The sequence below is a fragment of the Protopterus annectens genome, chromosome 4.part0 (genome assembly GCF_019279795.1).
Source record: "Protopterus annectens isolate FY-2018-M chromosome 4.part0, PAN1.0, whole genome shotgun sequence".
In the NCBI taxonomy this organism is placed as follows: Eukaryota; Metazoa; Chordata; order Ceratodontiformes; family Protopteridae; genus Protopterus; species Protopterus annectens.
In genome coordinates, this window is record NC_056733.1 from 523,661,574 (window position 1) to 523,680,152 (window position 18,579).

General features: G+C 38.0%; 1 protein-coding gene across 1 annotated transcript in view; it reads left to right on the top strand.

Annotated features, from left to right (window-relative positions):
- The window catches only part of IQCD (IQ motif containing D), a 310,850-nt gene that overhangs the window by 136,034 nt on the left and 156,237 nt on the right, over positions 1-18,579 (top strand). Inside the window, exon 2 of the mRNA XM_044068447.1 lies at positions 787-1,608. Coding sequence (XP_043924382.1) covers positions 850-1,608 — 759 coding nt within the window. The 5' untranslated portion in view covers positions 787-849. The remainder of the gene's footprint in view (positions 1-786; positions 1,609-18,579) is intronic.

An 18,579-nucleotide genomic window follows, 5' to 3' on the forward strand; every position in this document is an offset into this window, starting at 1 on the left:
TAACATGACTATGGGCATTACTGACACTAATAGTTTAAAAATTCTATCAGGTGAGCAAAGATTTTCTATTGAGATTCTTTAGCCACACTCACTTATACATCATTTGGTAGAAGCAATATTATTATTATTATTATTATTAAGTATGTGCTTGGACTCTGTTTAAATGCAGAGAAATGTTCTTTTTACAGCAGAGATTTTCTAGCTTGGATTGTTCGACAATCTTTGTCAGTGAAAGGTTGAAGACAGCATTAGCCACAATGGCTTCAAAATATTTGACCTTAGAAAACTTGAAAGTAGCACATATGGCAAAACTGTTTTCGTTTAAATGGTGACCTTCATATTATAAATGCATTTATTGCCAGTGGAAGATATAATTTATTTACTACATTAGTTTTCTAGTTTTTTGCCTTTTTTCCTTTCTTTTTTGCTTCTTTCTTATTTGATAAGTACTTTGTATATATAAAAATACAATAATTAGCAATAGTATTATTTCAGTTTTTTTTACATTGCTGTTACTGCTGGCTGCATTTTTGTAAAATTGCTTAAGATTAAACTTAGAGTACGTCAGCATAATGTGAGACCATACCAATTATTTTAGTTAAATTTTCTATTTATTTATGTTATCAATGCTTCCTAATTGAAGTTTTCCCTTGAAAACAATAGTGCAAATAACTGAAATGTTAATTTCTAAAAGGATGGAGAGATTCTAACAAAATAGTGGCACATCAAATCAGCACAAAGCAGTGCGGTATGCATAATGTTCTGACATAATGCTTTCTGTTTCAGGAAGCTTCCAGTCACTACAGAATCCTTTACATCACTTTGTCTGTGGGCACTCCGAGGAATACAATGGCAACTGAAGTAATTACTTTGCCCCAACTATCAGATGTCATGGATAATGGGAGAACAGGAGGAAACAGAATTGGCCATGTTATGATGTTAAAGAAGATGCCCATCAGAATAGATGCTTTAAAAATCCTAGATCCAGGTCGAAAGAAGCTAACATCTATTGAGACACAAAGGATCATTTCTGCTTTGGATGAATGCATTAGGAAAATAGAACTTGTTACCCTGTTGTCTTACATAGAAGGGAACCTTGAGCGTTTTAGTGTAGTCCTGGGGTCAGAGCTCATGTCTGCCATTAAAGAGTGCTACAGGCTAGAGACAAACTTGTGTGTCATTCTTGGTAGACTTGAGGAAGCAGAGGATCCCTATACAGTGCATGATATATTTCAGGAGAAGGCACTGGAACCTAAAGAAGATTGTTATTCTAACACTACACCACAGCATATTCGCTCCATCTACATACTTCGAAAAGCTATCAACAGTTCTGTAAAAAATGTTCTGAGGCTGTTTCAATTAAACCCAGCTGCTTATAGCACAGTACGAATGGAGTCACATGCTAGGAATCCAACCAGCCAAGCAATGATCCATGCTCTGCTGGAAATGCGCACCTTCTTACTAGAAAAGTTGTTGACCAATCCCATGGAGGACAGAGAGAAGATCTACTATGTTCAGAGTATGGCTACTCGAAACCAGAAGAATGCAGATGTGATTGCTGCCCTGGAGGCTGAAGTGGCAGCTGCAACCCAGGATAAAGAGCATGAGGTAATGTAGAATGCAGTCCTTGCACATTCAGAGGAAGGCTGTCGATATTCGCCAGTATTATAAGGAAAGGGAAACTACCGATTAATTTCCTAAAACTAGTGTTTTTATTAAATTAATTTATAACCTCTTCTGAGATACAAATAATTTCAAATAATTTCAGTACATCACCATGCTTTAAAAACACTGTATTTGATTAAGAAAAATAATACAGGACATTGAGATGAGGTCCTTCCTCCTCAAAGACCATTCACTCAGGTGAAGCCAACCAAACAAAAGCTTTTTTTTTTTTGTAGCAATCATTTATTATTATTATTATTAGTCCCCACTGCTTGCTGATCTTCATCCCCCTTTTGTCCAATCGAACTATTCATTGCTCATCATCAAGGGTAACAGTTGGCCAAGAGGGGCCAACATGATTATAAATTCTTCTTTATCTTTGGTAGAAAACTAAGAAACAATACCCTGCATTTCTCTGAATTTATTCATAATGATGCCTCTTATTCTGACTGAATATAGGGCCATTACACTTGCAAACAAATTTACTGTCAATTTCACCCTCAAGTGCTGAAATACCTGAATCCCTTACTTCCCATAATTATCTCTAAAGGTCATTTACTGAAAGTGCTAGCTAAGACCAGAAATTCTTAATCCATGGGGCCTGACAATATATCTGGTCACTTAATTAACTGTATTAAACATGTCTTTGCAGACCCACTCTTTAAACTGTTTAAGTTACTGGTTTCATCCCTAATGAATGGTACACTGCAGTGTGGTGATGCCATTGTATAACAATGGCCATAAAGCTGACCCAGGTAAATATAAACCCATCAGGCTTACAAGTTTCATCTGCAAGGCCATGGAGCTTATTAAAACTGACCTCAAACTACAATATCAAGAATCTAATCTATAACACTACACCCCTCAACAGTCTAGCTTTGTGAAGGGTAGAGTCTGCCTATTAAATACAACAAACTTCTTTGAGAGGGTTATGGAGGCTGTACAGAGTGACCATGTATCTTGAGACTGTAAAGGCCTATAACACAATTTTCCATGCTGGCATTGTACAGAAGCTAAATTCTTTAAAAAATCAACCCATATGTGGTAAGATGATAGCAAACTGGCTGAATGGTAGAATCCACACAGTGTGGGTTAAAGGCACTTCATCAGAAAGTATGAAAGTGACCACTGGTGTCCCTTAGAGCTTGGTGCTGGGTCCTCTCCTTTTTGGCCATTACTTCTTAAATATCCAAGAAGAGAAACAAGACCTCTGCTTAACTAAGTCTGCAGATGACTGCAAAGTGGGAATTACTATTAAGTCACCCTCTGGCACCCAAACAATCCAGAATGAACTTTCCCTAATAAACTGTTGGAGTACTTCTTCTTCTTTGGGCTTTTCCCGGTTAGGGGTTGCCACAGTGGATCACCTGTCTGCCCATGATTGGCAGTGGAGTTTTACGGTGTCAAGTTGCCAGCCTGGCACCCAACCTTCCACAGAAGGCACACACATGCACACACTCACGCCTAAAGCCAATTTAGAGTGTCCAATCTACATACAGTATGTCTTTGGGATGTGGGAGGAAACCGGAGCACCCAGAGGAAACCCATATGACCTCAGGGAGGACATGCAGACTCTGCACAGAAGGCACCCCAGCCAAGGATTGAACCGGAAAACCTCTTGCTGTGAGGCGGCAATGCTAACCGCTGCACCACCATGGCCACCCTTAAACTCCTGGAGTAATAAAATGAGCTAAAACTAAATGCTAAAAGGTGTAATATTACTTTTGATGAATAACCCTTTCCCTCATCACAGTGTGGAAATAACACATCACTACAAAACAAAAATGTATTGAGGGACCTAGGAACTTGGGTTGCTAATCATTGAACGTAATACAGTAACAATTGTTAAGACAGCCTTTTATTTAGCACAGTAAATTGCCAAAGGAATATCATCAAACTCTAAAGAAGTAATCCCTTCCTTATACTCAGCATTAATTAGAGCAATTATTGATTACAATGTCCCCTTTGGGATATATCTCACTAAACATATCAAACAATTAGAAATACCCCAAAAGTTCCTCACAAAAATATCACAAGCCTAAAGTCTCTGAAGAGAGGCTGCAAGTTCCATCCATTTACTCAATGTATTACAAACGTCTGAGGAAAGATCTTTGTCTTGGTAACTGCACCATTAGAGACCCAGTTGTCCTGGACCTCCTGTATCTATGCAACTCCAACAGCTCGACCAACTCCACCAGGACTATAACCAGGGACCTAAATCTTCACCAGCATATAAATAAATCATAATGGGGAGACAGGTTTATGACCCAGTTCCTCTCAAACCTCTGAAATAAACTTGCCCTGAATGTTAAACAGTGAGACTCACTGTCGTCCTTTAATCATAACCTAGATGAATGGATGGGTATTCACAAATTTATTCTGAGACTGACTGTTATGGCTTTCCTGGATAAAGGAGGTGTGCATAATCCACTTCACATTTTCACTGTTTCAGGCTATAAGCTGTGTACATTGAGTCTCTACATCCCTCCCAATAGTAGTTTCCTGAATTTCCTTTAATTTCCTTTGCTATGCCCACCATATCTGTATGGCCTGTTGTATGAAAGAGATGACTTTATTTAATTTCTACACACAACTAAATCTTTTCTTAGGTTTAAAAAGACTGTTCATTATACAAAAATTGATTTTCTGGACATCACTTTAAAGAAAGATTTGACTGGTAGATTAAATACCCCCTTATATTAAAAAAAACAGTAAAAAATGTACATAACTAGCCAGGGACAGCATGCACCCCCAATTTATGTTTAATAACATAGTAAAGAACCAGATAGCACGGGTCTGCAAATTGAATACACAAGACATTAGAGTAAATGAACAGCTGGAACTAGATTTTTGCAATAGAGGTTATAGGAAGAAAAATATACAGCAGACAAAGGCTAAAATTTTGGGAAAAAAGATATGCGTCTTATCTATCTATTTTATTAGATATTAACCAAGAGGAAATATACACAAATAAACAGCGATCCTCATTAGATTCCTGTAGATATATATTAACATATGGCCGTAAAACAGCCAATATTATACATATTGTTAAAAAATACTGGCCCATGCTCTCACAAGCTCCTGAATTAAATACAAGTTCATGAGACAGGTCCTTTATTTAGCTATAGGAAAGAAACTACTGTGAAAAATAAGTTTTGTTATAAGGAACAGGTTAAGATTATGGGCGATATGAATTATGGCAAAGGTACTCAACCGTGTTATAAATGTAGCTTCTGTAAATACATCTACACAGAAGGTTCCTTTACACATCCATTAACTTAAAAATTATTTTATATACAAGCTAGTGGTAATTGCAACACTAGAAATATAGTATATATTGCTAAATGCAATATCTGCCCAGCATTCTACATCTATATGACCAAAGACTAAAGGATAGGATATGTAGCCATACTTCAGAAGTTAGAAGGCAAAAGACAACTAATGCACTTTACAGACATATTTTGGATAAAGGTGTAGAACATAACTTTAGAGTTTTAATTTTATATGTTACCCAAACTTTTATAAGGGAGGGGATAAGAGAAATCTAACAGAAAAAAAAATGTAGATTAAATGAATTTTGTATTTTAGGGCTCAGTTCCTATCAGGATTAAATGATGCTTTTAGCATTAAACCAATTTTAAAAGAACTATGTAACAAGATTCATTAATAATTATTCTTTGTAAAAACTTTTATAGATTTTTTTGTATATTTTTATAGCTATACATTCTTTAGTAAATAGTTTTAATTGGGCTTTAATGAATCTTGATAAGGCTTGTTAAATGTTTTATTGTATAATTGTTTAATTGATTTTGGTATTTAAACAATATTGTAGCATGGACAAGCTGATGCCTGATGAAGCAGTGTGTGTGTACTGTGAAAGTTGTACTTGTGTCTCATTAAATTGAGCTACTCATGGTTCCAGACGTTCTTGTTTTCCCACCATATCTGCCACATCTGATCTTTATTCCTTTTTTCTCACCCAGCATAAACATTGTTTGTTATATCCCATGTGTTCCCACATTGCTATCTATACATCAGAAATAAACAACCTCTAATCATGCTTATAACATTGACTTGAGACAATGTGTGCAGTATACCAATTTTATCCCTTCCCATGTCACTCCCCACCATACTATTTAGTCTTGGTCCATAGCTCTCTACAAAAAAAAAAAAAAAAAATCACTTAAAAAAACTTTGCAGTTAAATATTCACAGTTTTTTTTCTTGAGGATTCAGAGTATTGTTTTTGTGCAATTGCAGTAGGGAGCCTTGATTCCCATATCATCAGCACAGTCTAATACAATAGTGCTGCTGCTACTGCACCCATTTATTGGTCAGTCTCACAATCCCCTCTACCTTCGCTTGTGAACCAGACACCCAGATACTTAAACTCCTCCAAATGAGGCATCTGTTACCATCTTACTTGCAGAAATCAAGCCACTCTGTTCCAAGAGAACCAAGACCTCTGATTGGAGGTGCAAATTTTCTTCCAGACCCTTCATATTCAGTAGTAAATCAATCCAGTGCAAACTGAAGAGCACAGAAACTTGAAGCTAAGAGGACAGCATCCCCTGTAAATAACAAGGAGGCAACCTGCACATTTTCAAACTGGATGTTGTCCAAATCTTGGCTGTGGTTTGATATCCTATTCATGAGTGTCGTATACAGTAGGAGAAACAAGACATGTCCTTGATGCTGTCTTATACCCACCTTGAAAGTGTCTAATTTGTGTCAAGAATACAGGTGCAAATCTCATCCCTTAAAAACAGAGATCAAATAGTATACAAAAGTGGCCACAGGATCTTGTACTATTGTAGTACTTATCACAAGACTTTTCAGGATGCACGATCACATGCCTAATTCAACAAATGTAAACAGTACTGGCAAAATTCCATGACCCTGCAGTTTCTGTGCAAGGACAAAGAGCTGATTTGCTGCTCTCTAGCTACAACATGATCCACATAGTTGTGCCAGTGGTGTGGAGGAATAAAGCCCTAACTACAACCAAGGTGACCTGAGTTTGAGTAGATCAGGTGCTTGATGCTACGGCAGGCTTATACCATCACTTCTGACCCTATCACTGCCAGGGGGCAGGGACTGTATCAAACAGGCAAGGGTCAATGCAGGGGTGAAATGGGCATGGCCATCTATCAGGTGATGATAGCCCTTGTTGTCTATGTGATAATGCTGTCAGTCAAGGGTAGTGTTTCTGCACTTTTCTGAAAACAGCTTAGGCAATATATTCTCTCCTTATTCTACCCTAGTATTATTTTACTTAATATGCTTTAGGCTTTTCCATGGCTCCTGTAGTCTTCCCCCAAATCAGCTGTTGGCATACAGGCTGTGTATGGCACTTCCTGGATACAAAACAAACAAAGAATATGGCATACAATGCCTTTTTTATAACCACCTCACTTCCTGCCATGGAGTGGAATTGCAACCATGTGGCCCATGTGCCACTATAGGGAAACCTATTGAAAAGGTTCAGGGTAGGGGGTTGATGTCCCATTATTTTATGACTCACCTGTGCTTCTATTCTAACATCAACTGTTATAGTGAGTACACTCACACAACTGTATATTTGCTTGATTTTAATATCAGAAAAAAAGTGTTCCTCTGGCTCTAGCTCTGGGGCATAGAAGGATGGAGCCCTGACTTTGACCCAGATGACCCAAGAGAAGTGACTCATGCTGAAGAAGCTGGGTAGGGGAGGTAGGAGTGACCTTTCTCTGTTTAAGGAAAGAATAAACAGCTTCAGTCTAGTTAAATGATATGCTCAGTCACAGCACATCATTTCAGGTTATGGGACTCGAGCACAGTTCTGTGGCATGCATCTTGCTTGTGGTTCATTCTATTAACCCATTGTGCTATACTGGAAGCCACAGCCGGATGGATTCTCATCATAAATACCATAGCTGATGAATCAAACAGAATTCTTTAACTTTGTAGCCGGAGAAGTGGACCAATGAGAACCAGACATTTGATGCAGAGCCACTTTCTTGGGTAAACAATTGGCTGGGCAGTAGCACACAGAAGGTAATAGTACTTGGAGTCAGTACAAGAGAATTCAAGTCATTTCAAGAGAAGAGAAGGGATGTTTACCAGTGTGGGGGAAAGAGTATCAGTAAATCAATGAAAATGTTTCACCAAAATCACTTTTAGCAGCAGCTGAAAAATTCTGTTTTCTCCACTGTTGTGCAACCTTGGAGTAGGTGTATTTAACCGATTAAAGCCAAGTGATGCCTGTAGACATTTCTGCAGTTGCATCCTACTGATACCTCTTTGCATCAAATATTGCTTGCTCATATTTGCATTAATGATTTCAAAACCATATTACATACTAAGTATTGAAATATTTCGTATTAAAGCTTACACTATGGAAAACGCACTCATGCATGTATTTGACCTCTGTGTAATGCAGGTAAATAGTTATCAGTTGTTCATATAATAATTATTTATACTGCCATAAATTTCATGTTTATTTTTTAAACATCTCGACAACCAAGTAGCACAGACAGAACTACTTATCTTCAAATGAAAGCTCTCAGTTGGATGAACACAATTTTGCTAACAATATGTGTAACTTGAGTGGTTGCTGGGATATTGTAAGATGTTTACAAAATATTACAAACTTAATAGTCACTGTGTTTACTGTGACTTATAAAATCTTAAGACAAAGAACCTAAAGAATACTACCACCATAAAAACAGATTGTGCTGAAGAGTTTTCCATTTACACTTTTTAGTAACCCCAGAAATATGAACATTTGTTTGAAATGTAGAAACATAATTTGATTCTATCAGAAAACATAGGCTCCGCCCATTGGATGTTACTGTGCAAACTTCCAGTGCTCCATTTGAGGGAATGAGTTAAGTTTGGGGGTGTCCGCCTACATTGGGCTGCAGGGGGATTACCCCATGCAAAAAACAATTGATTCTGAGAATTGCTGAGAGCAATTCAGCAAAACGTTTTTGTTGTATTTGGCTTCACAGAAGATGTTGATGAATCAGCATCTTCCCCATTGAGGTACCACAAGGCATCAGTACTGGGCTTAGTCTTGTTAATAGTATTTGCAATCATACCTCTCAACTGTCCAGATTTTCGCAGAATGTCCAGATTTTTTCCTCAGATTTTCAGTCTGTCTCTCATAAAATTTTGTATTTCTGACCAGTCTTTGACAAACTGGTGAAGATTAAAGTCAGAAAGTATTGACAGACATTTGAGTTTCAGACTTCATACCCTTCAGAAAATTCATTCTAATGCAAAACCTGTTATTCTATCAACTTTCTACAATTGTAAGAGCAGTATTTAAAAATTGTTTGTATTTTTGGACCTTTGTCCCCCATTATTTATGGCTTTGCCAGATTGTTTGCGCCAAGAGGTTGAGAGGTATGTTTGCAATTGATATTGTAGAACATGTGTAGGGAAAAGATATTCATGTGCCAGGCAGAAAAACTGCATGTGCATGCATGAAGTAAGTGTGTGTGTGTGTGTGTGTGTGTGTGTGTGTGTGTGTGTGTGTGTGTGTGTGTGTGTGTGTGTGTGTGTGTGTAAAAGAGAGAGAGAGAAGGAGGAGGAGTGCAGAGAGAAATACTTAGATATGCACATATAAACTTCAATAAACTAACTAATAAAATAAAAAAAAAGTGGAATGGACACTTCAAAATAAACTTCAACGTACTTCAACAAATTTTAATGGAATAAAACCTCGGAGTGAGCACTTTTGTCTTGCAAAGACTTCATCAGATGAAGTTTGTTTTGGAGTATCCGTTTCACTTTTTGTTTTTTTTAGATATGCATATATATTTTAAATACATTGATTATACTTATCAATAATTACACTCAATAATTCTGCTGAGATTTGCAAGCAATATTGTCAAAAAAGTTTTTAAAACAGTAAGGTTATGATGTAAGTCATCACAGTATTCCCTTCTTCTGGTCCCCAGTAGAGTGCCAAGCAAAGTGTGTTTGAATGCCAGCCTTCAACACTGATACCAAGGGTTCTAGAAGGAAAACAGTGTTTTTTTAGTAATAATTACCTAAATATAGGCAACACAGATTTTTTACATAAAACATGGCAGAAAGCATGAAAAGCAACTTGGCAAAAATAGGAGAGCGGTCAGAAATACAGTAAGCTTAAAGTAAGTAGAAACTAAAGCATCTAAAATGCAAAACCCAAGAAGTATACAGAGAACTGGATGGTAGGTAGCAGGACCAACACAATCAAGTAAGGGACTGGGAGGTAGTTGTCGCTTGTCTAGTCAGGATGAAGTAGACGAACATTGTGGGTTCTGTTCAAGCAGTTTTATTATATACAAACATAAACATATATACAAACTAGTTGTCCTATGCATTGATGTTCAGACTCTGGCTTTACTCACTAAAATGGCACTGAAGATAGCACATGTCTGCTTTTCATATATACACGTTCAGGTCTTAGAAATGCTTCTTAAATGTACAACACATCTGTTATTCTACATCCTCCCTCTTTGAGAAATGACATTGACAACATTAACTGATATGCTATAGCTACAAAGAAATTTTCATCATGTAATTATACAAAACTGTATATATATATATATATATATATATATATATATATATATATATATATAGATATAGATATAGATATGGGTCTACTGTATAACTTCGAAAATACACTTCTTCGAAATTACACAGTAGACACTGGGTTACGCAAAAGTGCACTTTCCAGAAACCCGCTTCAGCGAACGGGCTACGTATTGCAGTTTAGTGCAGTAGTCACAGACCTTAGGGTTAGGGCACGGGTCTTGGTAAGGGGGATAGCTAGTAGGGCTATCCCTTTACCATGACCCATGCCCTAACCCTAAGGTCCATGACTACCACACCACAGTGGAGGACATAGCCTGTCCTCCACTGTGGTGCGTTAGTCACGGATCTTAGGGTTAGGGCACGGGTCATAATAAGGGGATAGCTAGTAGGGCTATCCCCTTACCATGACCCGTGCCCTAACCCTAAGGTCCAGGACTACTGCACCACAGTGGAGGACATAGCCTGTCCTCCACTGTGGTGTGGTAGTCATGGACCTTAGGGTTAGGGCACGGGTCATGGTAAGGGAATAGCTAGTAGGGCTATCCCCTTAACATGACCTGTGCCCTAACCCTAAGGTCCGTGACTATTGCACCACAGTGGAGGACATAGAACATTTTCCTACTGTCCTCCACTGTGGTGTAATACGTTCACAGAAGCAGTGTTTGCGGAAGTGCATTTTCGAGTAAGTGCACTTTCTCGGAACACAGGGTCTGCTGTATAATTTCGAAGAAGTGTATTTTCAAAGTTATACAGTAGACATATATATATATATATATATATATATATATATATATATATATATATATATATATTTCACTTCTTATACCCGAAATGCTGAAATCTCAAATTTCAGCATTTCGAGTCCATGAAGCAGAAACCATCACAACACCGAAACCCCACAAAGCCAAAATCACAAGTCCGAACACACAGCATACACTACACCACACACAAACCACAACACCTACACCACAAAACATAAACACAACAAAACACCACACATACACATATCTACACTAAACAAAAGTGAGGGGGCAATCCCCCCTGCACCCCCACACCCCTACTTATATATACTAACTCCGAGATCTCACAGAGAAAAAAACACACACACATTCTACAATCCCTCACGAGCGCGGGCACACACACACACACACACACACACACACACACACACACACACACACGTGCACACACACACATCACACAAACACATAAGTTACAAAAACGCTCACATACACTCACTCACCTGAAAGTCTGAACACAAACATCCCAAACAAGCACTTCCCATAATGTAGCGTCACTGCATAAGTGCGGATTTGACATATTCGCATTTTGCGCTTATGCACTTTCGCTATTCTAAAGTTTCGGTTTCATGGACTCGAAATACTGAAATTCAAGATTTCAGCATTTCAAGTATATGAAGTGAAACCATATATATATATATATATATATATATATATATATATATGTATAGATATATATATATATATATATATATATATATATATATATAGAGAGAGAGAGAGAGGGAGAGATAAGTATGTCCAAGTCGCTGATATAAATTGGAATTGGCATTAGCAACTGGGATTATCTCCGCCGAATGTTCAATCTTAGGAATGTTATGAACATTATCAGAAATGGTAGTGGGAATCAAGACATGTTCTGGAACAGGAACATTGTGTGAATCACTCTGAGATTTAGAGTCTGTATCGTAGGAACATTGCTACAATAACAGTTCTGATACAGGAAGTAGATGTCTACGATTTCTCCTGTACTCCGTACCCTCGGGTTTTACAAGATAGGATCTCGGCTCTTCACATATATCCGTTACTTCACCAATCCAGTCGAAACCATTCACTGTTTGTATCCTCATGTCTCTCCTTCTTTCAATGGAAGAAGAAATCTGCTTGATTTGTCATAACTGGACTTCTGGAAAGAACACTTTCCAAATAATTGGGCTTTGATTGCTTTGTTGTTTTTTGCTTTAGGCCTCAATAAACTGGAACTGATAGGCAATGTTGTTCTGGTTTGCCTAGATGGAAGTCTCTGAGCAGGTGAGCCAAGTATATTGTCATGGGGTATCTTTGAGAAAATTCAAAAAGACATTGGCATTCTCACTCTTTAACTTCTCAAGTAATTGCTTTGCACTCTGTACTGTACATTCAGCTAGTCCATTTGACTGCGGATACACTGGACTACTAGTAACATGTACAAAGTCCCATTCTCTTGCAAATTTCTGAAACAACTGACTGGTAAATTGGGTACTATTGTCAGAGATAAGCTTTTGTGGACTTCCATGAACTGAGAAATGACATTTCGGCTTGGTAATAACAGTAGTGGACATTAGATTAGGTAGTAAATCGATCTCAAACCAGTTCAAATAAGAGTCTACCAGTGCTAAGTAATGCTGATTGTTCCACTCGAATATGTCAGTGGCTACTGTTGACCAAGGTAGTTCAGGAACTTGACTTAGCTGAAGTGGTTCTTTTTGCAAATGTGGTTTAGTATTATTACATAGCAAACAAGAAGAAAGTACTCTATCAATGTCTTTTGCTAGAGAAGTCCAAAATACTAGTCCTCTCACCCTTCTTTTGGTCTCTTTGGAACCTGGGTGACCACGATTCAAAATCTGGATGTATTCTTGTTGCAAGGCAGCAGGATTTTAGGACCTTTGAAAATAATGCCATCTTCCATCGACATCTCATCTATGTAAGGAAAGTAGAGTTGCACTTCAGGTGGTACACTAGATTGCTTTGACGGCCATCCAGCATTAATGTGCAAAATTGGATCAGTGTTTGTGTAATCTCTTAGCTCATCAAGTCTTGTGGCAGAAAAATTATGCACTTCCATGACATTGAAGTAAAAATTTTCTGCGTCAAGCAGTTCTGTTTTATTTCTGGGTGATCTGGATAAGGTATCAGCCAGATAAAGAAGTTTGCCTTTTGTATAGACTATTTTGAAGTTATACTTTTGCAATTAAAGCATCATTCTTTGCAATCTTGTTTCAGTCTGAATATCTTGACCATAGATATAATCATGAAACATGGAACATGCAAATACTATTGCCAAGAGTTCTTTCTCAATCTGAGCATATTGCATTTCAGTTTGGGTAAGTGTTCTAGATGCATAGGCTACTGGTCTACCCTCTTGAAAAATAACTGTGCCAAGAACAAATTTTGAAGCATCGCAGGAAAAAGTTACTGGTTTGTTGACATTGTATTATCTTAATGTAGGTGGAGTATAAATGTTCTGCTCAAGGTCTTCAAATGCTTTCTGGTGATGTTCTAACCAAGACCATGTAACATGTTTATGTATTAGTTCTCTCAAAGGTGCTGTCAACTCACTGAAGTCTGGTATAAACTTGCCTAAATAGTTGATCATACCAAGAAAACATTGTAGAGCTTGTACATTATCTGGTGCTGCCATGTCAAGAATGGTTGCTTGCTTGGATGGGTCTGGTCTCAAGCCAATGCTAGCAAATAAATGACCCACATATGTAACTTCTGGTAGTCTGAATTTGCACTTTAGAGGATTATGCTTTAAGTTCACTTCACTTGCTCTGTCTAGAATTCTCTTAAGGTTTCTGTCATGCTCTGCTTTACCATTGCCTCCAACTAACCAATCATCTACTATTATGGCACAGGGATAACCTGAAAGAATTTGCTCCATTGCACGCTGAGAGACTTCACTTGCAGAATTTATTCCAAATGGCATCCTAAAACATCTGTATCTTCCAAATGGGGTACTGAATGTAGTCAGTAATGAAGATTTGCGATCAAGCATCACTTGCCAAAATTAACTCTTTGCATCTAAGACAGAAAAAACAGTGGCATTTGGTATTAGAGCTGTACGCTCTACTGTACGCGTGAGATGATGTGGTCTTTTCAATGCTTTGTTCAAATCTCTAGGGTCAATGCATATTCTGATTTCATCTGAGCCTTTTTTGTGAGCTGCTAATATGGACAACACCCATTTGGTAGGTTCTGTAATGGGATAAATTACACTTTGCTGCACCATTTTGTCCAACTGAGCTTTGACTTTATGCTACATAGCTATCGGAACTTTTGTTGCTGGTCTGACTACTTGACTGATCTCTGGGTCTAACTTCATAGAATACACAACTGGAAGTTTGCCCAACTTGTCATCGAAAACATCAACATACTCTGAAAAAAATAGTGTTAGTGAAGCTGGAACTGGGACATGTGCTTATTTGATGAACTTCTTTGGTAAAAGAAAACAGATTCATTCTCAAACTGTCTCTGCGACCCAATAATGACTGCACAGGTCTTCGAACTACATAGAATAATAAGCTATAACAGTTCTTGGCCACGTAACATGAAAGCACTATTGAGCCTTCGGTTTGAATTTCTTCACCTCCATAAGCAAAACGTTTCACACAACTGGTCACATTTAGTTGTTCACCAGCTTTTACCTTAGCAAATGTGTCTTCTCACATAACATTACACTTTGAACCAGTGTCTACTTTAAGCTCGGTAGATTTACCATTGATCTGGACAGTACAAAATACTTCATTCTTTGCCAGTAAATATACTGCAGCAATCTTTTCACCAATCACTGATATGCCATCTACATAGACAGCAGACTGCTGCAGTTCAACATGATCAATTTGCTTTTTCGAATTACCCTTCTTTATAACAGTATGAGGCTTACTTGATTTGCAAAATTTTTGAAAATGGTACCAATTTCTTACATTTATGGCATTGCTGACCAAATGGTAAGCACTTCTCTCTTTTAGACTCATGGTTGCACCACAATTGCGACAGTTAACAATAAAACTTAACTTGGGTTTTTCTGATTCACCCTTGTACGGCACTGGGCATGCTCCTTTAACTGAACTAGTCTTAGAACTTGCTGGAAGATTGCAGGTTTTCCTTGCCACACCTACAGGAGCTACAGCTGCCACATGCTTAAGCCTGTTGCTGCCTGCCACATGTTGCATGCTGTCTACATTTGCTCTGGAGCCTGCCAAAACCATGCTCTTATCACTTGCAAGCATGCAAGCATATTTGCGTGCCTTTTTGTAATTTCATGAATTTGACAAATCTCAGTAGCTTTGCTCAACGTTAACTCACTGTGACAAAGCAAAATCTTTCTCACAGCAGCATTAATACCACACACGAGCCTGTCCTTTATTAACTCATCTTTCAAGTCACTAAACTTACACATTTTAGCTTTATTTCTCAGGTCAGTAATATAAGCTGCAAAAGTTTCTCCTTGCTTTTGATCTCTTGTGTAAAACAAATGCCTCTCTAATGTAACATTGGTCTGGGGGTTGCACATTTCTCTAAATTTGTCCTTCAAACACTCGGGGTGCTCCCTTGATTCAGCCTGCACAATAATATGACAATTTTCCCCTTCACTTTCATGTACCACTGGTGCATATATAAATGAACACTCTCTTTCTATGGCTTCTGACCCTGCTAAATTTAGCAAAATGAATGCTCTGGTGCATGCATCTTTATTAGAATAAGCTGCTTATATGAATATATCATAGTCTTGCTCAAATATTCTCCAATTCTCTGCAATATTCTGATCAAATACAAGTGGTAGCGGCTTACAAAAACCTACTGCCATATTAATGCATCTCAGTGAAGACTTTTGCTAGTATGCACGAATACACACACATATACATATGCCTGAAATTTATGCCCTTACTTGTAACTACGCCCAGTACCCGCAGTGGTGGTGCTGCGGTAGCGTTGTCGCCTCACAGTAAGACGCTGTCCGGTTCGATTCTCAGCTAGAGTGTCTTCTGCATGGAGACGTGTGAATGGGCATACCTTCGTTGAAGGTTGTGCGTCAGGGCTGGTAACTCTGCACTTAAAAATCAACTACCAATCATTAGCAGACCGGAGTTCTGCTGTGGCGACCCCTAACCGGGAAAAGCCAAAAGACACAACAACAACTTGTAACTGTGCCCAATAGCACAAGCCTCTGTATAACTGAACTTTGCAAAATATGTTTCCTGGGCACTGTAATACTCTTGAAATCACCTTACTGTAAAAGCCAGTTATCATCATTTCAAGAAACATTTCAAATAACTGCACTATGCAAATGAACTGTGCGGAAGAAGCTCAGAGTAAGAAATATTTCAAAGTAATTGCACTTTGCGAATAAACAGTACACAGCACACTGAAATTTCCCCAAAATGGCAGTACTTTGCTAAACAACTCTGTATAGTGCAAGAAACACTCTGTAATGGTGCACTCTGTGAATAGACATACCCAGCACAAGAAACTTGTAGAAGTGGCTATATTTGACTGTACGTTACGAAATAGTGGCCCTTTGCACACAACAAACTCTTCAGAATGAATGCACAGTAATAAACACACACTGTAAGCACCTTTGCACACTTTGAGATACTTTGAGTAACTTTAGCTATACTATTCAGAGGTCCAATCAATGCAAAGTAGTAGTTTATGGAAAAGCACAGTAATTTGCCAAAAAACATGCAGTCACCTTATTTTATTTATACTCAATATGCCCTTTTTGCCCTTTGTTATTTTTGTTTTGCTCATTTAATCTCTTTTCATGACCATTATATTCTCTTGTGCTCGTTTTAACTCTAAACATGCTCATTTTACTTTAAACATGCTTGTTTTACAATTCTGAGGTAATTCTGAACCATTTATGTACTTTTCTGATGTTCGTTTTATCAAATATCGTAACTTCAAACATTTTGTTTAATTAATAAACTTTGTATGCTTCTCTTTTGCTTAATAAACTCTTTTCATGCTATATGTTTGCTTAGTAATGCATTTCGTGCCCTTGAAATGCTCCATTTTATCTTTTTTATAAAATAAGTCATTCATGCAAGTTTTCATTACCTTTAGTTCATTTCTGGCCCTTTTTTGCATTTGGTTTACTTAGTTTGCCTTCACTGTTAACTCTGCACCTCATGTCTCAGCAAAGCAGTATCTGCAATCCTGGTTCTGACACCATGTTGCTTGTCTAGTCAGGATGAAGTAGACGAACATTGTGGGTTCTGTTCAACACTTTATTTTATACATATGTGAACATATATACAAACTAGTTGTCTTATGCATTGATGTTCACACTCTGGCTGTACTCACCAAAATGGCAGTGAAAATAGCACATGCCTGCTGTTTATATATGCATGTTCAGGTCTTAGAAATGGTTCTTAAAGGTAGAACACATATGTTATTCTACAGTAGTTAAGTTAGATGAACTGAGTGTAAGAAGGCAGTGTGATAAAGCAGCAAGGAGGGCTGGAAAGAAAGGAAAAAGTCTCTACACTTTGTACACACAATCTGAAGACTTCTGCTGTTTTTCTAGTCATCATATTTTGCCCTGCATCCCCCAAAAAACAAGTCTATGTCCCTTATTTAGTTAACTTATTCTTCCTCTTGTTCCCAAAGTCCAAAGATTCTAAGTAAAGAAAACAAGCACCATAATCCAGCAAGTGTTTACAAGATTTTTTTTTGTTTGTTTAATGCCCTTCCACTGTAGGCTGCCAGGTACAGCGCAGTCCCTACTACACCAAATGTAGCGTGAAGGTATGCTTTTCTACACTGGCTGTGCATGACTATAATGCACTTTTTCATGGTGCTTGCACCCTTGAGACCTGCCTTTGTGCATGGAGTGAACATCGGGTTTTATTCCAAATAGCAGTCTATCAGCAGGAGCTGTACCAACTCATACCTCCAGGACAAGCCTTTTGGCATTGGGCTGGCTGCCATTTCTCACTGATTCACTTCTCCAGTGATCAAGCCCAGGTCATGTCGAAACTTCATCCCCATCTACCACAGAGTCAGAATGGTTCCTTCATCTTTAGCACAAACACAGACAATATGCAAGCAGCTCAGAAGAAGGCAAAAGGCATAAAATCTGCACCACAATTTATTAAAAAGAAAGACTAAAAATTATTTTGAAGTGTGGGTTGAGAAACTTTTAAATACTTTCAGGAACTCAAAGTTTGTGAATGTATCATTATTCAAACAATTTATGCTTCAGAATAAGAGGACAAAACAAGATTGATGGCTCTGGAGAAAGTCAAAGTATATATTTTTTTACAGAAAGAGTGGTAGATGACTGGACTAACTTCCTGATGTGCTACTGATGAAAGAAATTCTCAGAAAATGCAGGAATGCATTGGATGGGATGGACATGGGTAGGACAAGCAAGTAGTGTGTAAAGTTTATCTAGAAGGTGCCAAAAACAAGAAAAGACTAGATAAACCAGATGGCAATTAGCTACAATTAAAGTGCAGGTGCTTAAACTAAGCATAGTCCTAACAGCCCTCAGCAGTTGGCCTGCCATCTACCAGATGATTCCTTATAAGCATCAAAGAGAGATGTACAGACAC